The 20,056-nt window shown below is 47.0% G+C and overlaps 1 protein-coding gene across 3 annotated transcripts in view; it reads left to right on the forward strand.

The window, feature by feature from the left end:
• The window catches only part of LOC120034296 (retinoic acid receptor alpha-like), a 177,925-nt gene that overhangs the window by 135,764 nt on the left and 22,105 nt on the right, over positions 1-20,056 (forward strand). For all 3 annotated transcript variants that reach the window (XM_038980797.1, XM_038980798.1, XM_038980799.1), the window contains one exon: positions 18,952-19,100. In XM_038980797.1, the coding sequence (XP_038836725.1) occupies positions 18,952-19,100 (149 nt within the window). The remainder of the gene's footprint in view (positions 1-18,951; positions 19,101-20,056) is intronic.

A 20,056-nucleotide genomic window follows, 5' to 3' on the forward strand; every position in this document is an offset into this window, starting at 1 on the left:
CCCAAAGACAGAATAACAATGTAATACTCTTTCTGTTATTATGATGAAGCGCTCATCTACACATACACACGTTTATTCTACTTATCTCGTTCTCTTCCTCACCCTCTCTCACACACACTACTTACCGTATACTAACAGAGACACAGACACATCCACCTTGGGGTCGTGGTTGCTTTCGGTTAAAGCTGGGTGGCAGTTGCGCAATACTGTGTCACCTTAAAGTAATGCTCCGGTACTTTGGTGACTAAGAAAGTCGTTTCTTAACTTCCCGCTTTGGGCTGGATGTGTCTGTGTAGTTTATGCATACATAATCTATGAGCAGAATTATTGTCTGTTTTCTTTCAACTGTGCCGTGCTGTCCCCCCCACGTGGGCCTTTCCCTAGCAAATTTGAGTTCTAGCCAATGAGCTTCAGCCGCTCACATTTGAGTGACAGCTATCAAGAGGCCTGTCCAGCGTTATCCATTGAGGTTGCAGGGCGGGCCCAGCGGCTCAGTGAACACAGCGGAGATCGAAAGGGAGAGAAGTGATGTGGTGCACATATCTGTGACGTAGTATGCAATTATCCGTGACCTCTTGGCTAAAAAGGGGTCCCCTGGCTAAAACCTATACAAAAGTACAGGAGAATCTCTTTAAATGAAGCGCTAATTAAAAATATTATAGGTTTTAAGCCACACTAAAGACAGTGTAAACGGACCAAGCCGGTCGGCCTGCCAGCCGGACACCCGACCCCCCCCCCCTGCTCTCCCCAGACCCGTCTCCCCACACCGATGAAGTTAACCTTTGCAGCACTTTGATTCTATCCCTCTTTCTCCGTCCCCTCATCCTTCTTCTTTTTTTCCCCATCTTTTTTTTCCCAAAATAATTTTTGGGAGCTTACGGCACCTGGTGTTGGAGGAAACACCGTTCGACTGACGACCGGGGTCAGCTTGCAGGCGCCCGGCCCCGTCACCAGGAGTCGCTAAAGCACGATGAGCCAAGTAAAACCCACCGGCCAAACCATCCCCTACCCGAACCCCACTGTGGCGCAGGGCTTTTGACCGCTGCGCCACCCAGGACCCCTTCTCCTCTTTCTCTCTCTCCTCCAACTCCCCTCGGTGTCTCCCATCTTCCTGGCCCCCTCTTCTCGCAGTCCCGACCCCTTTCTTCCCCCTCTGTTCTGTCTCTCTCTCACTCACTCGTCACCCTCTTTCCACCTCTCCTGTCATACCCCTATGACTTTCTCCCTTCTCTTCCTCCCTTTCATCTCTCTCTCCTTCTCCTCCCTCCCTGCCCTCCTCTCCTTTATGCCCTGCAGAAAGCCACTGTCCCCGTTTGGTTTGGGTGTCAGGCTCAGTAGCCCCCCCCCACTGGATCTTTGAATGGGATCATTCCCGTCTATCCCAGGAGGGGTGAGGGGGGGTGTAGGTGAACGGTCGGTTCTCGTTCGTCATGACAAACCAACCAACACCTCTTCCTTCCCAGCCACACACGCTCAGATACACACGTTCTCTCTGTCTGTCCTTTACTAATGAGCGCACTCATTTACATTAGAGGCGTTTCAACATGCCCCTTTTTAAAACAGAAGAATAACAAAGCCGTACCCTTGGGAGGGAGACGTTCGCAGACTTATTTACAGTCGATGCACACAGTGACGCACATGAATGTGTACACATGACACAGCGCTTTGTAGGAGAGTCGAGCTGCGCTGGAGATGCTTCGGGGAATTTAAAGGGTGTTGATGTTGAAACGGTTCTTAGACTCACGCATGCTTACTTGTAGAGACACACACACACACACACACACACACACACACACACATAGACATCCCTACCTCTGGAGAAATCGCCCAGTGCTGCCTCCCTCTCTCAGACACTGCAGCTTGAATGTAGGTCAGTGGCTGTCGCTGGGAGATCACGGAGCTCCTCAACTGTGACTGGGCTGTTTTAACATTACCGCTGGTCCTAGGTCAGTCGCCTCAGCCGTGACTGAACTGTTTCTTCATTAATACAAACTGGGAGACTGGCCCTAGGTCAGTTATGTTAGTAGTGACTGGGCTGTTCTAACTTTACTACTGATCCTAGCGCAGTTATGTTAGTAGTGACTGGGCTGTTCTAACATTACTACTGATCCTAGCTCAGTTATGTTAGTAGTGACTGGGCTGTTCTAACATTACTACTGATCCTAGCTCAGTTATGTTAGTAGTGACTGGGCTGTTCTAACATTACTACTGATCCTAGCTCAGTTCCCTCAGCCGTAACTGTGTTGTTTCTTCATTACCACTCGTTCTGGGCTCCCGAGTGGCTCAGCGGTCTAAGGCACTGCATCTCAGTGCAAGAGGCGTCACTGCTGTCCCTGGTTCGAATCCAGGCTGCATCACATCCGGCCGTGATTGGGAGTCCCATAGGGCGGCGCACAATTGGCCCAGCGTCGTCCGGGTTTGGCCGGGGTAGGCCGTCTTTGTAAATAAGAATTTGTTCTTAACTGACTTGCCTAGTTAAATACACAAATGAAAAAAGAGACTGGCCCTAGGTCAGTACTGTTAGTCGTGACTGTGCTGTTTCCTCCTTACTCCTTACTGTGCGACTGATTCTAGGTCAACTGCCTGAGCTGGGACTAAGCTCTTCCCTCGTCACTAGAGCCCATTGCTCTGTTTCAGGGTCAGCCATCTGAAAACACGCAGAAAGCAAAGCAACGCTTGTATGTTAATAAGAGAGGTGCTGAAAATGCCTGCTCTGGATCAGTTCAGACTTAAACAGATTAGTGTTTGTTTATTCGTTTCCTCTGTGTATTTTAGGCTAAGATCTATATCAAGATATCACGTTTATTCTATGAAGGGGACACTTCAGGGCCTTACCCTTGCACTCCAGGCCTGGGTCCCCGGGTCAGCCCTCGTGGTGGTTTTACCACACACACACACACACACTTGACTCACTCTCTTGACACACATACTCGACACACACACACACTCGACACAGGGCTAATCTCATTACTAATCTTGATCTAATTAAACCATTTCCCTGCTTGGCTCCTATTTCCACCTCTCAGCTTGGTTGTGGAGGAGGAGGCAAAGACAATGTGTCTCTGTTTATAGCAACAGTTCTCTTTTGGTTCCAGCCTTTTAATAGACAGACAGATATAGACTGATTCCCCCCCCCCCCCCCACCACCACCTCACGTGTTCCTTCTCCACACTTATCTGTTTGTTTTCTTGTCTTGCCTTCTCTTGACTCCAAAAACAAAAAATGCGCCTTAGTTGGGAACTTGGTGCTGGTCGGTTTGGCCCGAGGAGTGGAGGAGCCACTGGCAGTCACTTGGGTCTTACCCAGCTGAGCTTGGCCACGCGATGATATAGGCTATTTCTGCCCACAGCGGCTGGCCAGCACATGCCTGAGTAAAAAACCATTACACAGCCACACCGATGCCTCCAAGGCTTCGCTGAAAATGAAGAAAAAGCATAACAGTTTTCCCCATTCACTTACTTCAGTCCCTGAATGATTTCAATATACTCTTGTATGTTCCAGACATTTGAAGTGATTTGTTTTGCGAACACTGTTTTTGTAGTTAAAGGTCTGTCCTGATTTGTTTTGGGAAATGGGAACGCTGCTTCTGTTGATTGTAAAAAAAATATATATATAAAAAAAAAATACTTCCAGTCTATTGCTCCTGGTCCACATTTTCTGAAGCAATTAGCAACCATCGCTAGTATTCTTGTTTGAATATTCAACTTTTTGTGGTTACCACGCTTGTCTGTTGCAAGCAGGGAATTCATTTCCCTATTTGCCCCATAGCTACCGAACATTGCTTTTTCCAGACAGCCGTAATGTACCAGAACACAATCGAGAGCACAAGTGGCCAGTCACAGTTCCCCCCTCAGAGAAGATAGCGTGTTAAAGACACAAGCCAGCGCCCTGCCCCATGGCGCACATTCCCCTCTGCAAGTCATGCATGAAACAATGTGAGTGCTCTGGCATTTCACCAAGCCTCGTGGGGGTCTCTTCTCCTCCTCCTCCTCCAGTCAGAATCTGAGAAATGCCCTCTAGCCCAGCCCTGAGCCTTGCTTGAGGCAGATGGTATGCTCACGGCTGGGAGGAAGGACGTCGATCTAGCCCAGCTTTGGGGTACAACACGCCGCTGGCTGGGAGAAGTTGGAACACACCTCCTGAGGCACATGGCATGGTACACTGCCTGGTGTGTGGAAGTAGATCCGCACACTTCAGAGGGAGGTCGGGGGGGGCAGGTTGAAACCATGCTGTTATCTCCCAGCGCCACGGCTCAGACGCTAACATATGTCCCCGAGTCCAAAATCCCAACTGAGTCGTAGAAATGGGTTAAAGTGTTAACAGAAATTAAACTGTTTCAAAAATGTCGTGTAACGCAAGATGTTGTTGAAGATCACTGATCGTCATTTTTTGCAGCAAAAGGAGCGTCTGTGCTGTTTGTGGTTACAGAACTGATGATTGTTGTCATGGCTTTAAGTTCTGTAATGACAGTTGTAGCTTAACCATAGTAGTAAAAGCATTGGTTGTAATTGTTGTTGTTGTTGTTGTGGTAGTAAGTAGATGTACCAAAAGAGAGAACATCGCCATTTATTCTCTTCTGAAACACAGGACAGTCTTTCCCTCTCATCCTCTCCTTATCACTCCTTACCTCTCCTTATCTGACCTCTCCTTATCACCCCTTACCTCTCCTTATCTGCCTCTACTTATCACTCCTTATCTGACCTCTCCTTATCACCCCTTACCTCTCCTTATCTGCCTCTACTTATCTCTCCTTACCTCTCCTTATCTGACCTCTCCTTACCACTCCTTACCTCTCCTTATCTGCCTCTACTTATCACCCCTTATCTCTCCTTATCTGACCTCTCCTTATCACTCCTTATCTCTCCTTATCTGACCTCTCCTTATCACTCCTTACCTCTCCTTATCACTCCTTACCTCTCCTTATCTGCCTCTACTTATCACTCCTTATCTGACCTCTACTTATCACGCCTTAGCTCTCCTTATCTGACCTCTCCTTATCTGCCTCTACTTATCACTCCTTATCGGACCTCTCCTTATCACCCCTTACCTCTCCTTATCGGACCTCTCCTTATCACTCCTGACCTCTCCTTATCTGGCCTCTACTTATCACTCCTGACCTCTCCTTATCTGGCCTCTACTTATCACTCCTGGCCTCTCCTTATCTGGCCTCTACTTATCACTCCTGACCTCTCCTTATCTGGACTCTACTTATCACTCCTGACCTCTCCTTATCACTCCTTACCTCTATCTGACCTCTCCTTATCACTCCTTACCTCTATCTGACCTCTCCTTATCACTCCTTACCTCTCCTTATCTGACTTCTTCTTATCACCCCTTACCTCTCCTTATCTGACATCTCCTTATCTCTCATCTGCCTCTACTTATCACTCCTTACCTTTCCTTATCTGACCTCTCCTTATCACTCCTTACCTCTCCTTATCTACCTCTCCTTATCACTCCTTACCTCTCCTTATCTACCTCTCCTTATCACTCCTTACCTCTCCTTGTCTGCCTCTCCTTGTCTCTCTCTCACACACACACACACACACACACACACACACACACACACACACACACACACACACACACACACACACACACACGTGAGTCAGCCAGCCCCAATAGCTCCAAGCAACACCCCCACACTCCTCCCCTCCTCTTCTCTCCCTATATCGCTTAATTCTGTCTCTGAAGAGGGGCCCTGGAGAGGCTGGCTGGGGCGATCAGTGGAGGGGAAGAGAAGAAAGGCGAGGGGGAAGAGATTAAGACTTAAAGTGGAGATGGGAGAGACTAGAGAGCTGAGTAGGGCAGGTCTGAGGAAATCATTGAGCCCATTGTTCCCTGAGCTCCTCTAGGAGAGAGAGAAGAGGGAGACGCTAGCGTGTCACCGCAGCAGAAAGCATCACTGGGGTTTCCTTCTATCCCCCTGAGGCTGGCTGGCTAGCTAGTGTAGCATCTGCTATACTTAGCTGGTATGGCGAGGCTTCCATAGCTTCAGTTTATGACCTCTGAACTCGATGACCGGGGTCAAATATGAAATTGTACAAATTTACAAAAACAACATTTTGAACATGTATCTAAATACATTGTTAAATGACTGAAATCCAGTATTTTGAAAAGTACAGGATGTCAACAGACTTGTTTTATTTCAGTTAAATATAACCCACCAATCCTTACTATGAAATGGGATTTATTCACAAAAACCAAGTAGGCTAATTGACCCAAAACCTCTACTTTGGGATTGGACCAATACCCAGGTTACTCTAATTCACAGAAACAGAGTTCCACTCTGTCATGCTAGGTGATCAACCCTGATTACCTCTGCCAATATCCTACCACTCACCACATATAACAGCTCAAGTGTTACACAACAACAAAAAAATACAAATATCCAAGAACGAGGTCCTAACCTCCCGGGCCGACAGCCCGAATCAGACCAGACTGGCCCTAACCAAGCCTGGCCTAATGGACCAGAGTACTGACCCCTGGTTCTCCATCTGGTCGCTATGCTGGGCTCAGCTGGTGGGATTACCATGCCATTGTCTGCTGGGGTGCAAATCCCAGAGATGACATGGTGGTTAACCACCTGGTTCCCCCCAGTGGTCTATGGACTGGTGCCATGCTTTATTCCTTGTCCCAATGGCGTCGCTGCCAGGCTTTAGCCCAGGTCCCTATTGTTTCGCTGCCAAGCTTTAGCCCCGGTCCCTATTGTTTCGCTGCCAGGCGTTAGCCCCGGTCCCTATTGTTTCGCTGCCAAACTTTAGCCCCGGTCCCTATTGTTTCGCTGCCAAACTTTAGCCCAGGTCCCTATTGTTTCGCTGCCAAGCTTTAGCCCCGGTCCCTATTGTTTCGCTGCCAGGCTTTAGCCCCGGTCCCTGTTGTTTCGCTGCCACTCCTCTCCCCCACTGCTAGCACGAAAGGGGGAGGCACTGATTGCTCACTCTGGGGGGGATCAAGGTGAGGAAGAACGGAATAGATGCACAATGGGCAGAAAGAACTCCAGATGCAGGAGAAGGCAATTGTGCATTAAAACATTCCTACTGTTTTTTTCACTAGTCATTGCAATCAACCCCTCTGGCATGTTTACACTTTGAGCCATGACCTTGGTTGCATACTGTAACCCGTTTGGTCTGTTTACATACAGTGTAATGCTCTGCAAAACAAAAGGATGGCTCTCTCCCTGTTTCCCCTCCAACAGAAAGTGTTCTCTGCCAATAGTAAGAGCCCTGGGGACCATTCAGGGTTATCTCATGTACTTTTTCTGCCATGTAAACAGTCCTCCGGCCCACCAATCAGAGGCTGGGGGCCGGAGCTTGGAGTGATGAGTCACCCTGTGTGTTTGTGTGTATCTGTAAGTTGGGGGTTTGTTGGGTTGGATCCAGGCCTGTGACTCACACAGAACTGACAGTCTCTAGAGCTGGATCTGGAGTTGGCCAGGCTGTCTCATTGAATGACCTAAATCCTGGCTGCCTGGCTTTTTTTCTCTCTCTCTCTTTTGCTCTCCCTCTACCTCTCTCTCTCCCTCTACCTCTCTCTCTGCCTCTCTCTCTCTCTCCCTCTGCCTCTCTCTCTCTCTCTCTCTGCCTCTCTCTCTCTCTCTCTCTGCCTCTCTCTCTCTCTCTCTCTCTCTCTCTCTCTCTCTCTCTCTCTCTCTCTCTCTCTCTCTCTCTCTCTCTCCCTCTCTCTCTCCCTCTCTCTCTCTCCCTCTGCCTCTCTCTCTCTCTCTCCCTCTCTCTCTCCCTCTCCCTCTGCCTCTCTCTCTCTCTCTCCCTCTCCCTCTCTCTCTCTCTCCATCTGCCTCTCTCTCTCTCTCTCTCTCTCTCCCTCACCCTCTCTCTCTCTCTCCCTCTGCCTCTCTCTCTCTCTCTGTCTCTCCCTCTCCCTCTGCCTCTCCCTCTGCCTCTCTCTCTCTCTCTCTCTCTCTCTCTCTCTCTCTCTCTCTCTCTCTCTCTCTCCCCCCCTCTACCTCTCTCTCTCTCTCTCTCTCTCTCTCTCTCTCTGCCTCTGCCTCTGCCTCTGCCTCTGCCTCTGCCTCTCTCTCTCCCTCTGCCTCTCTCTCTCTCTCTCTCTCTCTGCCTCTCTCTCTCTCTCCCTCTGCCTCTCTCTCTCTCTCTCTCTCCCTCTGCCTCTGCCTCTCTCTCTCTCTCTCTCTCTCTCTCTCTGCCTCTCTCTCTCTCTCTCTCCCTCTGCCTCTCTCTCTCTCTCTCTCTCCCTCTGCCTCTCTCTCTCTCTCTCTCTCTCTCTCTCTCTCTCTGCCTCTGCCTCTGCCTCTGCCTCTCTCTCTTTCTCTGCCTCTCTCTCTCTCTCTCTCCTCTCTCTCTCTCTCTCTCTCTCTGCCTCTCTCTCTCTCTCTGCCTCTCTCTCTCTCTCTCTGCCTCTCTCTCTCTTTCTCTCTGCCTCTCTCTCTCTCTCTCTCTCTTTCTCTCTGCCTCTGCCCCTCTCTCTCTCTCTCTCTCTCTCTCTCTCTCTCTCTCTCTCTCTCTCTCTCCCTCTGCCTCTCTCTCTCTCTCTGCCTCTCTCTCTCTCTCTCCCTCTGCCTCTCTCTCTCTCTCTCCCTCTGCCTCTCTGCCTCTGCCTCTCTCTCTCTCTCTCCCTCTGCCTCTCTCTCTCTCTCTCTGCCTCTGCCTCTGCCTCTGCCTCTCTCTCTCTGCCTGCCCATATGAGCTGCACTCTGTGCTGTAACCTCATTGACCCCCTTTCTCATTCCCTTCAGCTAGTTCTCTCTCTCACATACGATCACGCACGTTCTTATACACCATAAGCAAGCACACGTGCGTCAATGTACACCCGCGCCTCTACCCAGGTCTAACATGATGAGGTACTCTGATGAGCGTTTCAACCCGGACAAGACCGTTTGGATTCTGACAGCCGTCGCTGTCCAAGACTAACCTTTATCTTACCCCGCCCCAGTAAGCTGAGATGCACAGTATATAGTGTTGTCACGATACCAGAATGTTGACTTGAACACCAGGTTCAGTATCACGATTCGCAATACCGTCACGATAGTCAATTGCAAAACGATACCACCAAGAAAAACAAGGCATATTAGACAAAGTCACAGAATGACACTTGATCCAGACAGATACTCAGCTACTGCTCTGTTCAATCATTGGGAATCTTTTGAGTTAAATATCGTTACATTTTTCAGAGACGGTCATTTATGCATTAATGAATCAACTATACAGTCAGACACTCAATTTGTTTTTACCAATCAAACTACATGACAACATAATGGTAATAATGTATTTGAATTATAAATCTTTATTGATAAACTGGGTAAATCAATAGGCCTATTGACAATAGAGGTAAATGAATATGTGTGCATGACTTTTGTTATTGAGCTTATTTTGGCTGATTTTCACGGGGCTACAGATGATGAACAGTATCTTACCCTTCCATTTGGGACCAATTTTATTGTAGTGATCAACAACATTTACATAGAAGTAGTTTATTTTACGAACGTGCTCGCTGTCTCTTTAGGGGCGGCAGGTAGCCTCGTGGTTAGAGCGTTGGGCCAGTAACCGAAAGGTCGTTCTGAACAAGGCAGTTAACCCCACTGTTTATAGGCCGTCATTGTAAATAAGAATTTGTTCTTAACTGACTTGCCTAGTTAAATAAAGTTTTTTTTTTTTTACAGTAATGACGTCATTCACGAGGCAAGAGGGGGAGTCAGTTCGTGGAGGCAATAGAGATAAATAGTAATGGCGTCTTTTTGTAGGTACTAACTCCACCATGGTTCATTGGACAAAGCCTATGGTGAAACGAATGGCCTATGGTGAAATGAATGAAGGTCTGTGGTAAACACAGGCTTAGGAGCTAATGTTTTGTTCTATGAGCTCATTTTCATCAGCTAACGTCACTTTTTGTGCATTTTGAAGCGTTTATGTAATCCCAAAAAAGCACAAAAGTCTTCATAATTCATAAAGTTCATGTTAACTGACTTATATTAGCCCATAGAACAAAACGTATACGATTTTCTAAGCCTGTGTTATCCTCAGACCTTATTTTCAGTGTTTATCCCAAAACCTTATTCTTTCCCCATTAATATTCCGCATAGGTATGGCTGAATGAACCAGAGGTAACTCATTTCCGTTTATTAGGACTACAAGCTTGCGAACTCTATAGATAATCTTTGGGAGAGGCGTGAGAAAGAGACCAATTTGAAGTGAATAAATAAAGTTTTGTTGGCAATCAGCTTTGAAATCAATTGATGACAGCTTCAGCTATACGCTAGAAGAAAATGTAGCCTACCAAGCTGGAAGCGACCAGTATCTTCTCACATTGACGCAAGTGTTCTAGCCTGTATGGACATTGTTTTGCGAACAGTAATGAACAGTTTCAACATTCCTGCATGCATTATATATCGCATTATTCAAGTGTGTTAACTTCCGTGCAGTATCGATAAAGTACCAAAGTTCCGGTGTACCGTGCAACACTAGAAATTATGTTGTTTTTTAACATTTTGACTCGTCCTCGTTTTCAGTTTCCTCACTCCGTGAGTTAGTCTTGATATCTTATCCCATGTCTGTCACCTGGTTCCCCGCTTGCATGACAAAACCGAGAGTTTTTTTTGTCTGTGAGAAGAGCCGAATGTTGTCTGCGAGAGAAGAGTGTGTAGTACAGTCACAGTCAGCCTTTTTGAAGGGAGAGAAGAGAGAGAGAGGCTTAACAACTGTACCAGGATCCTCTTTCTCCCCCGGGGACTACCGCCAACGCTGCTGCTGCGAGGTATGCAGCCGCTTCCCTTTCATGCTCTGCCCTATTTTTTTTCTCTCTCTTTATCTCACTCTCTCTTTCACTCACACACACACACACACTCACACACACACCTCTGATTGTCTCTCTGTCTAGTCCCCCCTCTCTTAGACACGTTCACTTGTACACACACACACACTCGCAGACAAACTCACAGACAATCCCTCTTCTTCCTCTGCTTTTTTCCCCCACTTTCCCCTTCTACTTTTCAACTCTACAACACAGACACCCCCGCCCCCTCACCAACTCCTCTGCTGGCCTCATCCATTTACCTTGTAGCACTAGAATGATTGGGGCGTTTAAATATTTCAGAGGGAAACAGCGGCCTCTGTCCCATCCAGGCTATTCTCTGGCGAGAGGGTAAACGGCGGGAGTGTAGCACTGGGAGACGTACGTTCACTAATTCATAGCTCCCTCTTCGAAAGCCTCCTCAGGAGGAGCTGCTAAGCCTATAGTCTCCCTCGGGTGATCTAATGGCCCATAGTCTCACTCGGTTGATCTAATGGCCCATAGTCTCCCTCGAATGAGCTGATGGCCCATAGTCTCCCTCGGGTGATCTAATGGCCCATAGTCTCCCTCGGGTGATCTAATGGCCCATAGTCTCCCTCGAATGATCTGATGGCCCATAGTCTCCCTCGAATGATCTGATGGCCCATAGTCTCCCTCGAATGATCTGATGGCCCATAGTCTCCCTCGAATGATCTGATGGCCCATAGTCTCCCTCGGGTGATCTGATGGCCCATAGTCCCCCTCGGGTGATCTGATGGCCCATAGTCCCCCTCGGGTGATCTGATGGCCCATAGTCTCCCTCGGGTGATCTGATGGCCCATAGTCTCCCTCGGGTGATCTGATGGCCCATAGTCTCCCTCGGGTGATCTAATGGCCCATAGCCTCCCTCGGGTGATCTAATGGCCCAGATGGGTGTGTGGATATCAGCAGTATATGGTACTGTGGGTTAACTCCACAATGTATCAGTATGTGTGCGATTTTCTTCAACTGTATTTCTGCCAATTGTGTGTGCATGTGGTTTAGTCTGTGTGTACGTGGTTAAAAATTAAGTTGAAGTCAGAAGTTTACATACACTTAGGTTGGAGTCATTAAAACTCGATTTTCAACCACTCCACAAATTTCTTGTTAACAAACTATAGTTTTGGCAAGTCGGTTAGGACATCTACTTTGTGCATGACACAAGTAATTTTTCCAACAATTGTTTACAGACAGATTACTTCACTTATAATTCACTGTATCACAATCCCAGTGGGTCAGAAGTTTACATACACTAAGTTGACTGTGCCTTTAAACAGCTTGGAAAATTCCCGAAGGCTATGACATAATTTATCAGAAGCTTCTAAAGGCCAATTGACATAATTTGAGTCAATTGGAGGTGTACCTGTGGATGTATTTTGATGCCTACCTTCAAACTCGGTGCCTCTGCTTGACATCATGTGAAAATCAAAAGAACTCAGCCAAGACCTCGACATTTTTTATATTTTTTATTGTAGACCTCCACAAGTCTGGTTCATCCTTGGGAGCAATTTCCAAATGCCTGAAGGTACCACGTTCACATGTACAAACAATAGTACGCAAGTATAAACACCATGGGACCACGCAGCCGTCATACCGCTCAGGAAGGAGACACGTTCTGTTTCCTAGAGAACAACAGCAAAGGACCTTGTGAAGATGCTGGAGGAAACAGGTACAAAAGTATCTATATCCACAGTAAAACGAGTCCTATATTGACATAATCTGAAAGGCCGCTCAGCAAGGAAGAAGCCACTGCTCCAAAACCGCCATAGAAAAGCCAGACTGGTGGTTGGTTTGCAACTGCACATTGGGACAAAGATTGTACTTTTTGGAGAAATGTCCTCTGATCTAATGAAACAAATTCGAACTTTTTGGCAATAATGACCATCGTTGTGTTTGGAGGAGAAAGGGGGATGCTTGCAAGCCGAAGAACACCATCCCAACCATGAAGCACGGGGGTGGCAGCATCATGTTGTGGGGGTGCTTTGCTGCAGGAGGCTGGTGAGCTTCACAAAATAGATGGCCTCATGAGAAAGGAAAATGATGTGTATATATTGAAGCAACATCTCAAGACATCAGTTAGGAAGTTAAAGCTTGGTCGCAAATGGGTCTTTGAAATGGACAATGACCTCAAGCATACTTCCAAAGTTGTGGCAAAATGGCTTAAGGACAACAAAGTCAAGGTATTGGAGTGGCCATCACAAAGCCCTGACCCTCAATGAAAAAGCGTGTGTGAGCAAGGAGGCCTACAAACCTAACTCAGTTACACCAGCTCTGTCAGGAGGAATGGGCTAAAATTCAAGCTTGTGGAAGGCTACCAGAAACGTTTGACCCAAGTTAAACAATTTAAAGGCAATGCTACCAAATACTAATTGAGTGTATGTAAACTTCTGACCCACTGGGAATGTGATGAAATAAATAAAAGCTGAAATAAATAATTCTCTCTACTATTATTCTGACATTTCACATTCTTAAAATAAAGTGGTGATCCTAACTGACCTAAGACATGGGATTTTTACTAGGATTAAATGTCAGGAATTGTGAAAAACTGAGTTTAAACGTATTTGGCAAAGGTGTATGTAAACTTCCGACTTCAACCGTATACGTGATTGTTTTTTGTCTGTGCCTTTTTGTCTCTGTGACCCTCAGATCAGACACTAACACTATTGGCCCTCTCAGCCAGCCAAACAGGCCCATCTGTCAGCTAGGGGTCAAATGGGGCAAGCACAAGGTCACGCCAGGCAGACAGATAGGTCAACAGGGCCCAGGGGGGTTAAGGGAAATATGAGAGCCCTCTGCCACTCGCCGTCCCTCTCCCCCTGACCCCTCCGCCTCTCCACCATACAACCCCCACCCCGTCAGTCTGGTCAGGTGATCAGCACTCCGTGTGATCGGCTCTTACAATGAGCAGCTAAGGAAGTGTCTAATTATTCTTTTTTTAACCTTTGTTTAACTCTTAAATGCGCAATATGTAGAAATCGCTCCGCCATTACACGGTTGATAAAATGTTATCATGTTTGCCTAATTTCGGTTTATATGGCAAAACAAGCAGTGTATAGTGTAGAGAGTCAATGCGAAATCTAAACCGCTGTGAAATATATTTTCAATAACCAAAGATATCATATCTTTAGCTGTTTTGAAGCCTGTGTACATAACCGAAACAAAACATATGCGAAAGCTAAACTTAGGAACGGGAAGCATAGAAATGGAGCACAAACAACAGATCTACTGCTTGTCAGACTTGCTTTCAAAGAGAACGAAAGATCTATAGCTAATATGTCTATGTGAATTTGGTTCGGTCACCCGGAAAGCGACGTACTGGACCTGCTCTTTTGGTCAGTGTTGTGCTGACATCACCAGGGTTGTGGGTGATGTGCTGCATGGAACTGAAATTGTATGCTCGATGATCCAATAATTACTAATGACAAGAACAGAAAACGTGAAGAGTAAGCCAGATTCAGAGAGAAAACGCTTTGCTTTATTCAACAACAAAACTCCTGGTCATGCTTTGACAATGGCTCACCCACGGTTAGCATGCCTCCATGAAAACACTTGTGTTGGAATCGAGACTAAGCAAAAAGCGAGGGAGTGGTGGCGAGAGAGGACATACATCATTTTGCCTGATGGGAGTTCTGGAAAGAAAGAGGGAAGGAAAAAGTCCTCCTGTGTGATGATGGTTTCTAATTGAGTCTGCCTTCCATGGGTCATCAGATCCTCAAAAAGTTATACAGCTGCACCCTCGAGAGCATCCTCACTGGTTGCATTACCGCTTGGTATGGCAACTGCTCGGCATCCGACCACTAGGCGCTACAGAGGGTAGTGTGTACTGCCCAGTGCATCACTGGGGCCAAGCTTCCTGCCATCCAGAACCTCTATACCAGGCAGTGTCAGAGGAAGGCCCTAAGGAGGAAGACTCCAGCCACCCTAATAGACTGTTCTCTCTGCTACCGCACGGAAAGCGGTACTGGAGTGCCAAGTCTAGATCCAAAAGGCTCCTTAACAGCTTCTATCCCCAAGAGATATGACTGCTAAACAGTCAATCAAATGCCTACCCGGACTATTTGCATTGACCCCCTTTTTTACGCTGCTGCTACTCGCTGTTTATTATCTACGCATAGTTACTTTACCCCTACCTACATTTCCATATCTCAATTACCTCGCCTGGGTACCGCTACCCGCTGTACACCCCCCCCCCCCCCCCCCCCCCCCCCGTTTTATAGTTATTGTTATAATTTTAGCAAATTATTTGCGCACTTAAAAAAAAAAAAAATCTGGATTGTTGGTTAAGGGTTTGTAAGTAAGCATTTCGCGGTAATGTCTACACCTATTGTATTCGGCGCTTGTGACCAAATACAATTTGATATGATTTATTAAAGTAGATTAGTTTGAGTGGGAACTCCCCTTTTGAGATCCAGGTCAAAATGCACTTTGGAGCCATTCATTGTAGTCCAGCCATGTCCTTGATCAGGGTGAACTGCCTTTGGCATCAAGTCGGCTTCTTTCTCAAATGTCCCCATTTTAGCTGAGGTGACAAGGAAGCTTGCGGAGCCTAGTCGTTAACGACGCTAGCTCACTATAGCTGGTGTACGTCGCCTACCCGGGAGGATCGATTAGTGATGAGCTGATCAGTTTGGCTTTCATCTGATAAAATCCTGGTTTTGTTATTACACATGGTTTCATTTTAACACATGGTGTCTGGGACCAGTTTGGGTGGCGTAGCCCCAGGCGTGCAGGTAGAGTTCCACGTGAGGACGAGGACGTCCCTATTTCACCCTCTAATGTGCCACTCATACACGAGTCAGGACTCGTACAAGGACAGCTTGGCAGAAAAGAGGTCAGACAGGGCTCCAGGGAACAGGGGGCTGGCACGCACACACAAAGACTGAGTGCAAAGGCAGGAGAGGGAAGGAGAAGAAGGGTGAGACGAACAGCGCTGGAGAGGGTGAGAGAGGGGTGAGAAAATGGAGCGAGTGTAATGTGAAATAAGCACGGGGAAAGAGGAGGAAAATGTCTTACTTACTTGTTTGAAATGTCTTACTTCCTGTGTTTTGTTTTTTTAACCTTGAAACGTGTTGGTTTGATACCGTACAGCAGCACAACATCAGTGTGTCCCCCTCTCACTCCCCCTTTTTCTGAGCCCGCTTTCTCTGTCGCCCCTTTTTTCTGCGTGTCTACCTGCCCAAAATACCTCCCTTAGCTGGCACAAAGACACCACTGAAGCCTCAACCGTCATTCGTTTCCTCTCTCTCTCTCTGTGTGTGCGTGCGTGCGCCTGGAGAGGAGATAAAGACTTCACATCCTCCTCTCTCGTGTCTTCTTTCTGTCTCTGTTAGGGCTGGTGTATTTTCAGTGACACCCTGGCTTATTTTGAACACAGGAAACACCCGCTGATCTGTAGTGGATATACTTGGAAAGATGCAGCTGAGCATAGACTGAAAAAGTAGATGAGGCTCGGGCTCAAATGGGATATAGAACTGGTACCATTCATCATAGCGATCGACTAGTATCTATATATCTAGACATCCTATAAAACGTTTAGTAGATCCCAGACAGTAATCGTCAAAGTTGTTCCTGGGAAATGAATTGGTTATTGACCTGCAAGGAAAACACTTTCACTTCCCCCTCCACACACCTGAACCACTGTTCTCGGGACCAAAACTCAACCCATCCTCCAGTTAGCATCGTAGAGACGCTCTCATTACCTCTGATTCAGGATCTGTGCTAAATGACAACGAGTGACGGGGTGATCTGGTAGCATTTGGGCTAGACTGAATTGCAGCATCCCGAGAGCCGGATCTTTTCCATTGTGTATTTGTCTAGTTTTATTCATTTTCTTGTTTTTCTATGTTTTGTATTTGAGCTATTCAGAGCGACCGAGGACACTAGAGGAAGGGCCTTGGCAGGACAACAACAGGCAGTGAATACATCGTTTTCTCATCTAGTTTTTTTTTCTCTCCCCTGTATTTATCCTCCCGAGTGGCTCGGTGGTCTAAGACACTGCATCTCAGTGCAAGAGGTGTCACTGCAGTACCTGGTTCGAATCCAGGCTGCATCACATCCGGCCGGTGATTGGGAGTCCTATAGGGCGGCGCACAATTGGCCCAATTGGCCAAAGCTAATATAATGGTGCTTTGGCGTGCCATGTTTTTCTAGTGGTCCTGTTCTTCGTCTGTTCCGAACCCAGCGATCACTGGAGGGATCCTAGATGGTCTCTATCGTTTTTCGTCATCCTCGGTTTCGTTCTCTTTCTCTCTCATGTTCTTCCGGACTCTCCGTGTCTCTCTCCCCCCCCCCCCCCCCAATGTCTTCCTCAACTTTTTCCTCTCGTTTCATTCTCACACAGTGAAAACATTGTCTGTTTTGAAAATAATACTTTGTAGACCATAAGTATGCACACACACTCCCCAACTGACTCTCATCTCTCTCACACACACACACACACACACACACACACAAATGTAATGGTTTTGGAATTCCCCCCAGCCCCTATACCGGTGTTATTGTTGGCACCTATCCAGCACTGATGGGAAGGTGGACTGAGCTTGCAGAAAAAAAGAGAGGGGGGGGGGGGGTGCAGACACTGGAATGTGTGTTATGTCAGGAGATATAGAGGGGAAGCCGGGAAATGGCGGGGACCGGAGATGACTGGGGGTCAAAGGGGAAAGGGCAGAGGGGAACATGGCTGGGGATTGGAGGACAGAAGGACAGGGGGGAATCGCAAATGTGTGGGGGGCAGGGTGTTGGGTATGTCGAGGGAGAATGGAAAGAATCTGGAGAGGGAGAGAGAAAAGGAGAGATGCAGGGGGAGTGAGAGAGATGAGTGAAAGGTAGAAGAATGTGTGGGGGTTTAGTGTGGTAATGATGGAAACAAGTAAGATTGTACACTGAGAAGTCTCTCTCACACACACACACACACACACACACACACACACACACACACACACACACACTAGAACATATAGGACAGATTCATGCATCAACTTTCACATGGTGGGTTAGGGCCAGAAATATGTGTGTTATTAGGTCAGGGTTTGTTTGTGTGTGTGTGTGTTCCTTTCCCCTTTCGTTCTCTCATGCTGCCTTGCAGGTCCTTTTGAGTCCTGGGGTAAAACTAGAGCACTTACTAACACTTCAGTGTTCAGTCTGACCCCTAAGCTTAACACACACACACACACGCACACATACTAGGAGAGCTCTGACAGATTGAAGGTGTGTTGTGTGTACATGAATGTAACCTGTATGTGAGCCTGCGTGTGTGTGTGTGTGTCTGTGTGTGCGTTCAGGGTCTGCCTCTCACAGCCTTCCACATGATGTAAGCCCCTCTTCCAAGAAGTGGAGGAGATTACATGATGGACTGTGAATTACAAAGATGACTGTTTCTCATCACACCGAAGGCATGTCCTCCTTTTTTTTATACCGCATACAGCCGCTAGTGAAAGTCTACACGCCTTACAGGCTTCACATTTTGCTGCCTTAAAATGTCATCTAAAAAAGGGTTATAATTGAGATTTTTCCTAATGATCTACGCGACCTACTCCACATTTTCAAAGGGAAAGAAAAATGATAGAAATATTTCCAAATTACAGAGAAAAAAAAACGAAATGAGGAAGTATTGATTGCATTTCCACCCCAGAGTTAATATTTGATGGAAACACCTTTGGCAGCCATTACATGAAAGTGAAGCGGCTCGTATTGTCATTCACTCTCTTTCATCCTAATTCTCTTTTGATCTATTTAAATCTCTCACTTAACCTCTGTCTTTCTTTCTTTCCCTCTCTCTGTCTCTCTCTCTGTCTCTCTCTCTGTCTCTCTCTCTGTCTCTCTCTCTGTCTCTCTCTCTGTCTCTCTCTCTCTCAACATGCAGTTACATCAGAAAGTGGTAATTATTTAAGTGAGCTGTGTTACAAGTTACCTACCCAATTACCAACTGTGGTTCCACTGAATCTTTCATACGGTCCACTTGTTGCAATGTGCCATTGTCACTCATTTCCACCATGTCTTAATCGGTGATTAGGCTTAGTAATAGCATAGTTGTATGTCTTTAAATTCATCCAGCCCTATAGATTAAGCTAACCTAATCTCCCGCTCCACTTTCTCTCTCTCTCTCTCTCTCTCTCTCTCTCTCTCTCTCTCTCTCTCTCTCTCTCTCTCTCTCTCTCTCTCTCTCTGCAGCCATAGAGACCCAGAGCACCAGCTCGGAGGAGATAGTCCCCAGTCCCCCCTCGCCGCCTCCTCCCCCACGAATCTACAAACCCTGCTTCGTTTGTGCGGACAAGTCCTCGGGATACCACTATGGAGTCAGCGCCTGCGAGGGCTGCAAGGTGAGACACTTGGCCGTGCTCTTTTTCCTTCCGTCCATCTCGCGTTGTATCTCTCTGTCTTCACCTCCCTCCCGTTTGCTCGTTCTCACTCTTCCCTCGCCTCTTCCTCTATCGCCCTCTCTCTCTCGCTTTGTGCCCCAGGACTTGGGGAACCTGAACTCTCAGGCCAGTGAATGACTTTAAATATCAGTCAAGTGCTGAGGAGAGATTTAAAGCATGTACCAGAGTTCTACGCCATTGCCATAACTGTGTCGACTGCCTATTCTGACTCTATTGCCTGGAAACGCCTCCCGCTACCAGATTGAGCATCAGCTTGCTATCTGAAGTATCCTAAATAATTGAAGGCTGCCAGCATCTAAATGTATATTGGCCCTCCATTGGGACTGAGGTAAAGCACAGGTTAGTGCTAGCCTAACTAGTGCGCGACTACACAGTCCCCCTGCCATGTGTGTGCGTGTTTGATGTTTAGGTAGGCGCACAGTCCTTTCCTGTTCCCACACAAACCCTTCTTCTATCTCTCCTGGAAGAAAATGCACATCTTCATTAAATTTGCATGTTTTTTTCTCTCCCTTTTTTTTCTTTTCTTGGTTGTTTTTCTCTTTGGGGTCCCGGGAGGACGTGTATCTGTGGTCTACTTTTCATTTTTGTATTTTTTGTTGTTGTTGTTGCTGGAGGCTTCTCTCTCTTCTTTTTTTTTTTTCTTTCTTTTTTGCAAATTGGAACGCTCATTCCCCATACACACTCATCCCCATTCCCAGATTTAGGGAAATTGACTGTCTGCAAATGTGCAGTCGTTAGTTGTCATCTCGAATAACAGAGCTGTCAAAACAGCAGAGGAACACTAATCAACATACGCATCCAGTATAATCTATTGATGTATGCAGGCATTCAAACCTGATTATGTCCACAGCCGCGTGGTAATGTAGTGTGGTAATATTGATTGACCCCTTTTGGAT

This window comes from Salvelinus namaycush, chromosome 41 (assembly GCF_016432855.1).
Source record: "Salvelinus namaycush isolate Seneca chromosome 41, SaNama_1.0, whole genome shotgun sequence".
NCBI classification, from domain to species: Eukaryota; Metazoa; Chordata; class Actinopteri; order Salmoniformes; family Salmonidae; genus Salvelinus; species Salvelinus namaycush.